Consider the following 12,480-nt stretch of genomic DNA (forward strand, 5'->3'; position numbering starts at 1 on the left):
AGCTTAAGGTGCTAGGTGTGGCTCTTAAAAGACTCTCAGAGTAACCATCAAAGTGACCCTAAGTGTTGAGGTTGGACCAGAGTGAGACCCTACCTCAAAAAAAAGTGTTGAGGTTGGCTCCTGTGTGAGTATTTTAGTAGGCTGGGTGGAATAAAATATAGGAAAATTCTAAAATTTAACTCAACAATATACACATTCAATGAAAACCAGCACAGAGTATTTATGCAAGAGTAAATGTTAAAACAAATAGATCCTCTAATATTTAGTCAAGTCCCTAAGGATGTGTGTTGCCCTTGATTCTGTCAACTGGGAGGCTGAGATTTCTGTTATGTAGAGGTTTCCAAGGTCAGCTTGTGACTAAGTGAGACCCTGCCCCAAGAAACGACAGAAGAGGAAACAAAGGCATTATAGATCAGGAAGCAACAAATGACAACTCCAAAATATAGCTTATTTAAGAATGGCAAATCTGACCATCCATCAGATTTAACACATAATTTATTCTGACATGGAAGGTACAATTAGCACTTCCAACACAAGCCTATATGCCAGGCTTTTTTGGTGTAATTTCAGTTACCTTTTGGGACAGCTTTTGTCTCGGCTATGCTGTACGCCCACTTGTGTCCCTCTTTGCTGTGGTATGTGCTCAGGTAGGCTGGCTGGGTCCGTAGGTCACTGCTCTGATCGCCTGTTACGGGTGCTGTGTAGGTGAGCTCCCTTCCCCAGGTCTCTGGTCCTTTCTGCTGCTTGTGCTGGCTGGGGGGGGGGGGGGGGGGGAGGGAGGCTGTGTATGGGGCCTGAAGTTGGACCACTGATTCCTGCGATCCTCTTCCTCACTAGCTGCTTTGGTGGCCCCTGTAGTCCTACACTCTTTCAGGTTTCTTGAGTTTGCTAGGACGCTGGTGTGAGTGGAAAATCCCTTCACCTGGCTTTTCCTGTGACTCAGGCCAAGCCTGGCAGCCTAGGCTGGAGGACCTGCTGCCGCTGCTGCTGGAGCCGCTTCTGCCTGCTTCTATGGTCTCTAGATGCTCTGGATCTCTCCTGCTTCTCTGCTGTGGTTGATAATAATTTCTTCTAAACCTTCACTTTTTAGCAGAAGAGTATATTTTGCTGGGTTCTTTTTTTTTTTTTTCCTCTCTCTCTCTCCCCTGGCCTGCTTTGGTGTGGTTCCTATACCACCATCTTCACTGGAAGTCCACATTTCCATTTCTAAGTATGGAGAAGTTAAGTGTACTCTGCCTTTGAGCAATGTAACTGAAGAAAGGAGAGAACAAATTACTTACCTGAGATAACATAGTTCAATATACTAGGCCCTTGGCTCCTGGTATCTCTTAAAAATAGCTTCATGAGGGCTGGAGAGATGGCTTAGCAGTTAAGGTGTTTGTGAAGCCTGAGAACCCAGGTTTGATTCTCAAGTACTCGCATAATCCAGATGCACAAAGTGGTGCATGCATCTGGAGTTCGTTAGCAGTGGCTAGAGGCTATGGTGCTGCATCCATTCTTTTGCCCTTCCTCCCTCCCTCTTTCCTTCCCTTACCTCTCCTGTCAAATAAATAAAAATAAGTATTTTTTTTTTTTTTAAAATATAGCTCCAAGAGAGCTGATAGAATGAGGTAAGTGTGCAAGTCTCCTGGTTCTCCTCCTTCATGCTGTTCTCCAAAATACTCCCCTGACAGGTATCAGACCCCATTGTAGAGACGTCACTAGGTAGGTTTTCTAAATGTACATCTAATATATCTTCATATTCCAAGATTTATTTGGTTTATGTTGTTATTCAGAGTTTTAAAGCATGTATCAGAAGTTTTACTAGATGTTCATGAATTCTTGCTTCCCGTTATAGGTAATACAAGAAACCCGATTAAAACAAATTTATACGGCAGAAGAAAAGTATGTGTTGAAAACTTCTTTTTATTCAAACAAAGTTATTTCTAGTAACACGTCCCTGAAAGTAGCCCAGTTTCTCACAGTCACTGTTGATCTCGAGCAGAGAAGACACTTGGAAGACCAGCTAAAGGTTGGTTGCTTTGTTTTGATTATTAGAGAATTAACTGGATTTCTGATACCTTAAATTCCTTTAAAGAAATTGTCAATAACCTTGAATATCCCATAGGAAATTAATAGAAAATTACAAATAGTGGAAGCCGGATTGATTGCCTTACGTGATACAAATAGACATCTAGAACACAAAGACAATGAACTTAGACAAAAGAAGAAAGAACTTCTTGAAAGAAAAACCAAGAAAAGACAACTGGAACAAAAAATTAGTTCCAAGCTTGGAAGGTATCTTTTAGCCCTTTTGTATGGAGGCTGGGAGGGCACAGAGCAATGTATGGGTGAGGCTTCTCACCTCCCACCCTACCTCCCAAGTAGGGTCTCACTTTGGCCCAGGGAATTTACTATGTAGTTTCCAGCTGGCCTCAAACTCACAGTGATCCTTCTACCTCAGCCTCCTGAGTGCTGGGATTAAAGGTGTGTGCCATTATGCCTGGCTAGGTGGTTTTATTTATTTATTTATTTGGTTTTTCAAGGTAGGGTCTCACTCCAGCCCAGGCTGACCTGAAATTCACTCTATAGTGTCAGGGTAGCCTCAAATTCATGGTGATCTTCCTACCTCAGCCTCCCAAGTGCTAGAATTAAAAGTGTACGCCACCATCCCCAGCTAATGGGGCCGATAATCTGTTTGTCATTCTTTCTGGTATTCCTTTTTAAAAAACATCCAACTGCAAACTCAGAGTTCTCTTAAGTACTTTTCCTTGAAACAGCCACTTTTATTATGTAATGTAGCAGAAATGCTTTATAAGTACTTTAAAAAAATATTAAATAAATCAGGCATGGTGTTGTACTCCTTTAATCTCAGTACTCAGGAGGTAGAGGTAGGAGGATTGCCCAGAGTTCGAGGCCACCTTGAGACTACATAGTAAATTCCAGGTCAGGATGGGCTAGAGTGAGACCCTACCTTGAAAAATAAAACAACAACAACAACAACAAAATATATATATGTATAATATATATATATATATACAGACATATATAGACATATGTTATAATTTTAAGTTTAATAAAATCTGCATTTACTGTTTTATAAAGGGCATTCTTAGATAAATCTGCAGGGTGTGTGTTTGTTTCTTTGGTTTTTTTTTTTTTCTCAATTTTTATTAACATTTTCCATGATTATCTTTGTTTGTTTATTTTGTTTCTGTAAGTACAGAGAGGGGAATGGACGCAACAGGGCCTCCAGTCACTACAAACAAGCACCAGATGCATGCGCCATTCTGTGTATCTGGCTTTACATGGGTACTGGGGAATTGAATCTGGACTGTCAGGCTTTAAAGACTTTGTCTGGTCATAGTGCATTCTTGTAATCCCAGTACTTAGGAGGCTAGGGCAGGAAGACTGAGTTTGAGACCAGCTTGGGCCACATAGGGTGACTGTCACAAAACAAAGAGATTTTGAGTCCATGACAGTGACAAATCTTGTGATCACCACTGCTTCTTCTTCTTCTTCTTCTTTTTTTTTTGGCATTCTTTGATTCATTCTAAAGCACACTAGCATTGGTACTCACTGTGGCTCTGGCAGTCTCAGTGCCAGTGGCAACAGTGAGAAGGGCAGTAATGTCCTTTGACTGACTATGAAAATAATTTTGTCAGGTGTGGTGGTGTACGCCTTTAATCCCAGCACTCGGGAGGCAGAGGTAGGAGAATTGCTGTGAGTTCGAGGCCACCCTGAGACTACATAGTGAATTCTAGGTCAGCCAGGACTAACACTACCTTGAAAAACAAAACAAACAAACAAAATTTAACCTCACAGATCCCTTGAGGTAATTTTAGGGATGCCCAAGAGACTGTGAACCATACTTAGATATCCATTGAGTTCAGAGTGGTGGGGGGGGGGGGGGAGCACAGACAGAAAAGTTGTCAAATTAGGCTATTTCTTAACAGTTCTGAAAAAGCTGTGTTTGATAGAGTGGGCATCTGATGGTTTCTCTCATTCATCCAGCTACATTCTCTTCTCTCTTTTACAGTAAGGATTATGTCTGCCTGGCCATAATGGTTGCATAATACTACATAGAATATAAATACTGTATCTTTTTTTTGAGAGCCCAGTCATTTTCAGAACTTAATATCCACAGTTTGATTTTAGATCTTTTGTAAAATCTATAGTGTATATGAAAGGCTAAAAGTTACTAGTATGCCCGAATCTGGGAAGAAACAGCAGAGCTTCCATTAAAGTATTTTCACCATCCTATAACACAGCCTTTAGCTTTTATTGTTTTTGTAAGTACTTACTCATAGAATAAAGCTACAGAAGGATGAAGAGATGGCTCAGTAAAGAAACATACTTGTACAGCCTGATGAAATAAAGTCAAATGCACAAAGTGGCACATGCTCCTGGAGTTCATTTGCAGTGGCTGAAGGAGGCCCTGGTATACCAATTCTGTCTGTCTCTCCCCCACCCTCATAAATAAGTTTTAAATAAGAATAAGCATACAGAGATTAATCTTTAATAATAAATGTCAGCTTATTTCCTTGAGTAAAGTATAAGGTTACCTCGATTACCATAATATGTGCTTCTCACTACATTCACAAATTAAATTATATTTGAAGTTAGGAAGTTTTGCTCTTTATTTTTAAACTTTTGAAGCAAATAACTTTCCATTAGCTTTTACTTTAAATATTAATAATTTTTGTGATCTTCTTAGAATTTTTTTCAATCTTAAACCTTTTTATCACCATTAGCCTTTCACTTTAATCACTTCTTCAATCATTGACAAACCTTACTGTGTGATGATTGTATTGGACCCATCATCATCAAGTGACAATGGTTTTCACAGTGAAATAACTTTGATACCCATCCCCAGCTCACTGTTTTCTACCCTACCATGGTGGTGATCTGGCTTAGTGGTTGGACCTTCCCTGACTTTCCATTCAGTTCCTCCATCATGGCACAATTGATCTTCTTTGTAAGTGTGTACCTAGTTTTGCTTCCTACCATTATTAAATTATTAATTAAATACTAATTAAAGTGTGTTGACTTAAATACTACTCTCCCTTAAAGCAGCTTCTCCTCTGCTTTATCCACTGAACTTATTCATTCTTATTTATTCATTCATTTATTCCTCAATTGTTATTTACTCTATTTACCCTTTTCCCTCCTGAAGTCAACATGGTGTAGTGGAAAGAACATGAACTTTGTTGTTAAATATATCTTATCACTTAATCCCTGATCTTATCTGAGCCTTAGTTTCTTAAACTTTAAAAGCATGAGAATGGCTGGGCTCTTGGTGTCCTCTCACACCTTTAATCCTAGTAACCCCACATAAAAACACTATGCTAATATTCTAGTTGTTGTTTTTAAGATAGAATCTCACTCTAGTCCAGGCTGACCTGGAACTCACTCTGTTGTCCCAGGCTGGCCTTGAACTCACATGGATCCTCCTACCTTAGCCTCCTGAGTGCTGGAATTAAAGGCGTCTACCACCATGCATGGCTGACTTTGAACATTGGATCCTCCTGCTTCCATATCTTGAATGCTGGGATTATTGTCATAATCCACTATGCTTGGTGAATGTGGTGTAAAGGATTGAACCCAGGCTTAGGCAAGCACTGTACTTAGCATTCCCAGCTCTTATATTGTCCCTTTAATGTTTTAAACCTGTGGATCAACTCTTCTTGAATAAGGAGTGTTTTTCATATACACTATTAGTAACAGTAGTAATAACTTGATATAATAAATCTGTTGTGGGGTAGACATTGCTGTTTTGTGAATCTCTTGTGGGAACTTTTAGTATCTGCAATTTAGAGATGAAACTGAAGCTCAGTGGAGTAACTTGTTCAGTGTTTTGCGGTTTATCAGTGAATGACCAAGAGGAAACTCAGAGCCATCATTTTGACTTTATCCTTCCATGAGCATCACATAATATTATTTGAACAGTTTGTTTTTTGCATTGTAATTAATTTAATCTAGGAACTAGCAGTTTATACTTCTGAAAAATATTGCTAAATGTAGCCCGGAAAAAAAAAAACAACTGCAGGAGATCTAAGTGTTTTTTGCTTGATTTGGTGTGTAAATCTGACTTTATCATCGTGTGTGTGTCATACAGTATAAAATTGATGGAACAAGATACGTGTAATCTGGAAGAGGAAGAACGGAAAGCAAACAATAAAATCAAAGAAACAAATGTTCAGAAAGCAAAACTTGTTACTGAATTAACAAGTCTTGTAAAGGTAAGGCATTTTCTTAATTTTAGCCAATTTTTAAAAATAGCTGGTAAATAGGAAAAGAGAGTAAAAATTTTGGAGGGCATTATGGGATGGAATTTTTTATTATTTCAATAAGAAGAAAAGAAATTTTTATCAATTTAAGTCATTATAGGAAATGAATAAATAATCTTAATTCATTAAGCTAAACTATTTAATCCCAAGTGACCATTATGTACACAGAAAAGCATTTTAAAAAAATAATTTGTATTTATTACAGAGATAAAGAATTGCATGTCAGGGGCTCTAGCCACTGCAAACAAACTTTCAGACTTATACTCTTATCTGTGCATCTGGCTTATGTGGGTTCTGGGGAGTCAAACCTAGGTCCTTAGGTTTTACGGGCAAGCACCTTAACCGCTAAGCCATCTCTCCAGCCTAGGAAACCCTTTCTTTTATTATTTATTTATTTATTTATTGCTTTTTCAAGGTAGGGTCTCAATCTAGCCCGGGCCGACCTGGAATTCACTACTTAATGTCAGGGTGGCCTCAAACTCACCATCATCCTTCTACCTCTGCCTTCCAAGTGCTGGGACTAAAGGTGTGTACCACCGTACCTGGTGAAAAACACTTTTTTTTAAAAGTAGTCTTTAAGAACTCTTTGGTTCAAGTCACAGTAGATAAATATTTCTTGTGATTTGTAATTTTGTTTTGCAGAAACAACAGTGGCATTTTTCATAGTTCTAAATCATAGGTAACATAAAAATTAAATTCTTAGGTGTTGTTTGTTTCCAGATTTGTACTTCTTTGCATATGCAAAAAGTAGATTTAATTCTTCAAAACACTACTGTGATCTCTGAGAAGAACAAACTAGATACAGATTATATGGCCATATCTTCTCAGCTGCGTGTCACTGAGGTAAGAGTTTTACCTTCATTTTTCATTTTGGGGTTCCAGCCTCTAGCCAGTTTGAAAATAGACCTTATATACCATTATTTGCAACAGCAGTTGTGATACGCTATATAATTTAAAACAATACATCCTGTTAATGAGTAAGTAATACTTGAAACACATAAATTTAATCTGTTGATATGGTTGTGCTGGGGTGAATACTGAGGTATGATACAGAGAGGAGGGTGTAATGTAACCTCAACTTAAACTCTAAGGAAGGTCTGGCGTCATGGTAATAGTGACAGTAAACTTGGGATTTCTTGTTTTTCTGTTTTATCGAGTGCCTTAATTTTTGAATCTCGAAAGTCTTTTCCTAAAACTACAAGAACACTTAAAGTAGTATAACAACAAACTTATGGCCAGCCCATACAATGGAAATAAGCTTGAGGGTGTGCCCACAATGGATGCATTTCTCTTCTGGTACTAACCATTTACGTGTGCCATCAAAGTGGACAAATCAAAAACACTGCTCATCAACAGACTATCCTTACTTGGTGTAGAAGTTTGGGGATCGCTAGGCCCCTTCTGGGTTAATAATTCTTTAGAATAACTTAGAACACTATTAAATATATAGTTTTATTAGAGGGGATGCATAAAACTATGTCTGAGAGGATCCTTAGGATTCAGAGTTTCTATACCCTTTTCATGCAAAAACAAAATGTGTCTGTGTCCTGACAGTTACTTTGCTGACTAGGCAGAAGCTTAGCTAAGCTGCAGTTTAATTGAGGTTCCATTATGTGGGCAGTATTGATTGAATCAGTGGCCATGTGGTTAAACTCAAATCTCAAGCCCTGCTGTCTGAATTTGGGAAGTTGTACTGATATCATATGATTCAAGTTTAATATGGTTGGTCTTTCTGCATTGTCCATGGACATCCTAAGTTGCCTCCTTAGCAAAACTCAGCAAAAAAACCCAAAAATGTACATGTGAATAGCAAAGAATCTTTTCCATTCGATTTCAAGGAGTTTTAGAGGACTTAGTAACAAAGGTTAGTCACAGTTCTTTTTTATACAACACCTAGGCTAGAGAGATTGCTCAGTGGTTAAGGCACTTGCCTGTGAAGCCTAAGAACCCAGGTTCGATGCCCTAGTACCCATGTAAGACCACATGCACAAGATGGTGCAGTGGCTAAGGGCCCTGGCATGCCCATTCTCTTTCTCCTCTTTTCTCTCATCTCTTTTCCTTGTTCTCTCTGTCTTTGTCTCTGATCTCTCTCTCTCTCCCTCTCTCCCTCTCTGATTGCAAATAAATAAATAAAAATATTCATACAACACCTGTGAACACTTGGATGACATAAATTAGTAACCACATGAAAATGAGACTGATACTGGCAAGGGAAGGCTCAGAACCAAAATGAAACTGCCAACGTGTACTCATCTGGACAGAGAGGAAGCCCATGCCATACACAAAGCAGGGCAGTCCCTTATGAAAGCACCTGAAACTTAAGACTGTGTCTCAGACTAAAGAAAAGCCGATATTGTAAATCTCAAAAAAATATATTTAGAAAAAATAGCAAGCCAAACATTTCTTTGTTCTGTTTGTGAATATGATTTTCTGTTGAAATGACTCACTGGAGAAAATGGCTGATTATAGGGCCAGGGAAAGAATGTATAAGTAACCCGAGTAAGCCTGGATCAGGGGCTGGAGAGATGGCTTAGTGATTAGGGCATTCGCATGCATAGCCTAAAGACCCAGGCTTAATTCCACACAACCTATATAAGCCTGGTGCACAAGGTGGCATATGCATTTAGAGTTCATTTGCAGTGGCTGGAGGCCCTGGCATGCCCGTTTTTTCTCTCTGTCTCTCTCTAAAGTCATCTAGAAGGTGAAGCGGGGTGGGGGGTCCTCTTGCCAATACATTGCATAAGGCTAGCATTACATGATATTAACCAAGTAAGAAAACTGCAACCTAGTCGGGCATGGTGGCACAGACCTTTAATCTCAGCACTTGGGAGGCTGAGGCAGGAGTATCACTGTGTTCAAGGCCAGCCTGAGACTATATAGTGAATTCCAGGTCAGTCTCAGCAAGAGCAAGACTCTCTCCCAAAAACAAACAAACAAAAATTATCTATGTCTCATAAAAACAGATGCAGAGGAGCTAGGGAGATTTCTCAGTGGTTATAGGCTCTTGTTTGCAAAACTTGTAGCCCAGCCAGGCATGGTGGCGCATGCCTTTAATTCCAGCACTCGGGAGGCAGAGGTAAGTGGATTGCGTGAGAAAGGCCACCCTGAGACTCCATAGTGACTTCCAGTTCAGTCTGAGCTAGAGTGAGACCCTACCTCAAAAAACCAAGGGGAAAAAAAAAACAACTTGTAGCCCAAGTTCAGTTCTTCAGTACCCACGTAAAGCCAGATGTACAAAATGGTACGTGTATCTGGAGTTTGTAGCAGCTAGAGGCCCTGTATGCCCATCCTCTCTCCTTGCAAATAAATTTAAAAATATTTTAATAAAACATTAAAAAGGGGCTAGATAGACAGATGGCTTACTGGTTAAGGCACTTGCCTGTGAAACCTAAGGACCTAGGTTCAATATCCCTGTACCCACATAAACCAGATGCACAAGGTGGCACATGCATCTGGAACTTGTTTGCAGTGGGGTGGCACATATATCTGGAACTTGTTTGCAGTGGCTAGAGGCCTTGGTATGTCCATTCTCTCTCTCTCCCTCCCTCCCTCTCTCTTTCTCTTCCCTTTCTCAAATAAATAACAAAAAATGTATTTTTAAAAATAGAAAACGTATCCAGGCATGGTGGCGCATGCCTTTAATCTCAACACTCAGGAGGCAGAGGTAGGAGGGTCACCGTGAGTTCAAAGCCACCCTGAGACTACATAGTGAATTCTAGGAGAGCCTGAGCTGGAGTGAAACCCTACCTCAAAAAACCAAAAAAAAAGAAAGAAAGAAAGAAAGAAAGAAAGAAAGAAAGAAAGAAAGAAAGAAAGAAAGAAAGAAAGAGGGAAAGAAAGAAGGAAGGAAAGAAAGAAAGAAAGAAAGAAGGAAGGAAGGAAGGAAGGAAGGAAAGAGAAAAGAAGAAACAGAAATTCTTATATATTTTAATTGACTTCTATACTTACAGACAACAAACCACAGTATTTCCCTCGCTTCCCCTACTTTCCCCTTCATAACTCTGTTCTCCATCATATCCCCTCCCTGTCTCCATTACTCTGTCTTTTAATTTGATGTCATCATCTTTTTCTGTTATTATGAGGGTCTTGTGTAGGCACTGCAAGGTCATGGATATCGAGGCCAATTTCTGTCCAGACAGTTATATGTAAGGAGTGGTACCCTTCCTTTGGCTCTTACATTGTTTCTACCACCTCCTCTGCAATGGACCTTAAGCCTTGGAGGGTATGTTGGACACTCCATCCCTTCTTCTCAGCACTGTGTTGCCTTTTAGGTTACCCCAGTGGTCATCGCCATCTGAAAAGAGAAGATTCTCTAACCAGAAGTAAGATTAGCAATAATATATGACTATGAACTTTAAGTGTAGTGCTTTCAGGGCAATTTGGTGAGAGTAATGTATGCATTTATCCAGACAAGAGCAGGCTTTATACACCTAAGGCTCATGACCTCCCCTGCCATAGGCTTTTGATTAGGTTTTCAGTAGCAGGCATGTATTCCTTCCCATGCAGTTCAATTAGAGAGAATTTGGTTTCCCCAGAGCAGACTTGCCACTATTGTACTCATTCAGTCATTTGGCCTGTCTGGCCAAACTTGAAGTTTCTGGTATCCACTATTTTCACCACTGATGACTTCTGTCTTCCATTTGACTGCATACAGTGCAGCTTTTTCCAGCTTTCAGTTGGCTGGGCTACAGAGAGAAGGTTTTCTGCTCACTACTAGCTTGATTTCTCAGTGACTTTGCTGTTTAGGCACATGAAGTCTTCCAGCAATAGGGTCTTACCATCTCCTTCTCCTGGGAAACAAAGGACCTTGTCAATAGCCTATAATGTTTTGGAGGCAACAGGGACCTCCTTAAGGGCTGGGGAGACAGCTCAGCTGTTAAGGGCACTTGCTTGCACGCCTTATCTGCCCAGATGCAACTCCCCAGTACCACATAAAGCCAGATGCACATAGTGGCACATATGTCTGGAATTCATTTGCAGTGGTAAGTGGTGCTGCTGTGTCTATTCTCTCCCTTTCCGTATCTCTCTCTCCTTACAATTAAAGAAAAATATTTTTTTAGATGTTAGCAAATAAAATCCAACAATATTTGAAAACACATGCCTCTTGACCAGGTATGGTGGGCTAGTCTTCATTGTCAACTTAACTGGTTTTAGAATCACCATGGAAATGCAAATGGTCCAGCAAGGTTCCAAACAAGCCTGGACCACATGGTCTAAGCCTTCCCCAAGGAATACCATATAGGAGCTGTGAGTTTGTTTGGTAATGTCATCACCTTCTAGGACATTTTTCAGACAAATTACTAATCTGAGTATGAATACAAATAGAGATCAGCAGATTAATATTTGTTAATTTTATTCTTGACCATGATCAGATTCCCTAAGTACTCCAACCTTAATCATTGGACATTATTTATTTTAATATACCTCAAGATGTTCAGTGGGGTAGCCTAAGATATTTTTTCAAGAAAAAATATGTAGTAAATGTTTATTTTTAAGCTGTGATATATTGAGACATTATTTTACAACAAAGATAGCTGTCTCCACACAATACAACTTTTGTAGGCAAAACAATGAATTTTGCCTTAGTAAGATCTAGTTTTATAGTCATAAGAATAGTTTTGCGGGCTGGAGAGTTGGCTTAGTGGTTAAGCGCTTGCCTGTGAAGCCTAAGGACCCTGGTTCGAGGCTCGATTCCCCAGGACCCACGTTAGCCAGATGCACAAGGGGGTGCACGTGTCTGGAGTTCGTTTGCAGTGGCTGGAAGCCCTGGCGTGCCCATTCTCTCTTTTGCTCTCTGCCTCTTTTTTTTTCCTCCCTCTCTGTCGCTCTCAAATAAATAAATAAAAATAAATAAAAAATAAAGGTATGTGCCACCAGGCCTGGCCAATTTAAAAAAGAATAGTTTTGCATGCTAGGGCTTGAGGGACAGACCTTAATCCTAGGCTACTTTGGAAGTTGAAGCAGGAGGATCATAAGTTCTGGTTTAGCCTGGACAACTTTGCAAGCACCTCTCAAAATTTAGAACAATTGAAAAGGGGGCTGGGGGTGCTGGAGAGATGGCTTAAGGGTTAAGACACTTGTCTACAAAATGTAACGATCCAGGTTCAGTTCCCTAGTACCCATGTAAAGCCAGACACACAAAATGGCCTGTGCATGTGGAGTTTTTTAAGGGCTGGGATATCGCTATAGAATACTTGCATACACATGGCCC

General features: G+C 39.8%; 1 protein-coding gene across 2 annotated transcripts in view; it reads left to right on the forward strand.

Annotated features, from left to right (window-relative positions):
* Window positions 1-12,480, forward strand: part of Smc5 (structural maintenance of chromosomes 5) — an 89,199-nt gene that overhangs the window by 56,394 nt on the left and 20,325 nt on the right. For both annotated transcript variants that reach the window (XM_045153778.1, XM_045153779.1), the window contains exons 14-17: window positions 1,838-2,011; window positions 2,108-2,277; window positions 6,098-6,221; window positions 6,990-7,112. In XM_045153778.1, the coding sequence (XP_045009713.1) occupies window positions 1,838-2,011; window positions 2,108-2,277; window positions 6,098-6,221; window positions 6,990-7,112 (591 nt within the window). The remainder of the gene's footprint in view (window positions 1-1,837; window positions 2,012-2,107; window positions 2,278-6,097; window positions 6,222-6,989; window positions 7,113-12,480) is intronic.

Source organism: Jaculus jaculus, chromosome 1 (assembly GCF_020740685.1).
Source record: "Jaculus jaculus isolate mJacJac1 chromosome 1, mJacJac1.mat.Y.cur, whole genome shotgun sequence".
Lineage (NCBI taxonomy): Eukaryota > Metazoa > Chordata > Mammalia > Rodentia > Dipodidae > Jaculus > Jaculus jaculus.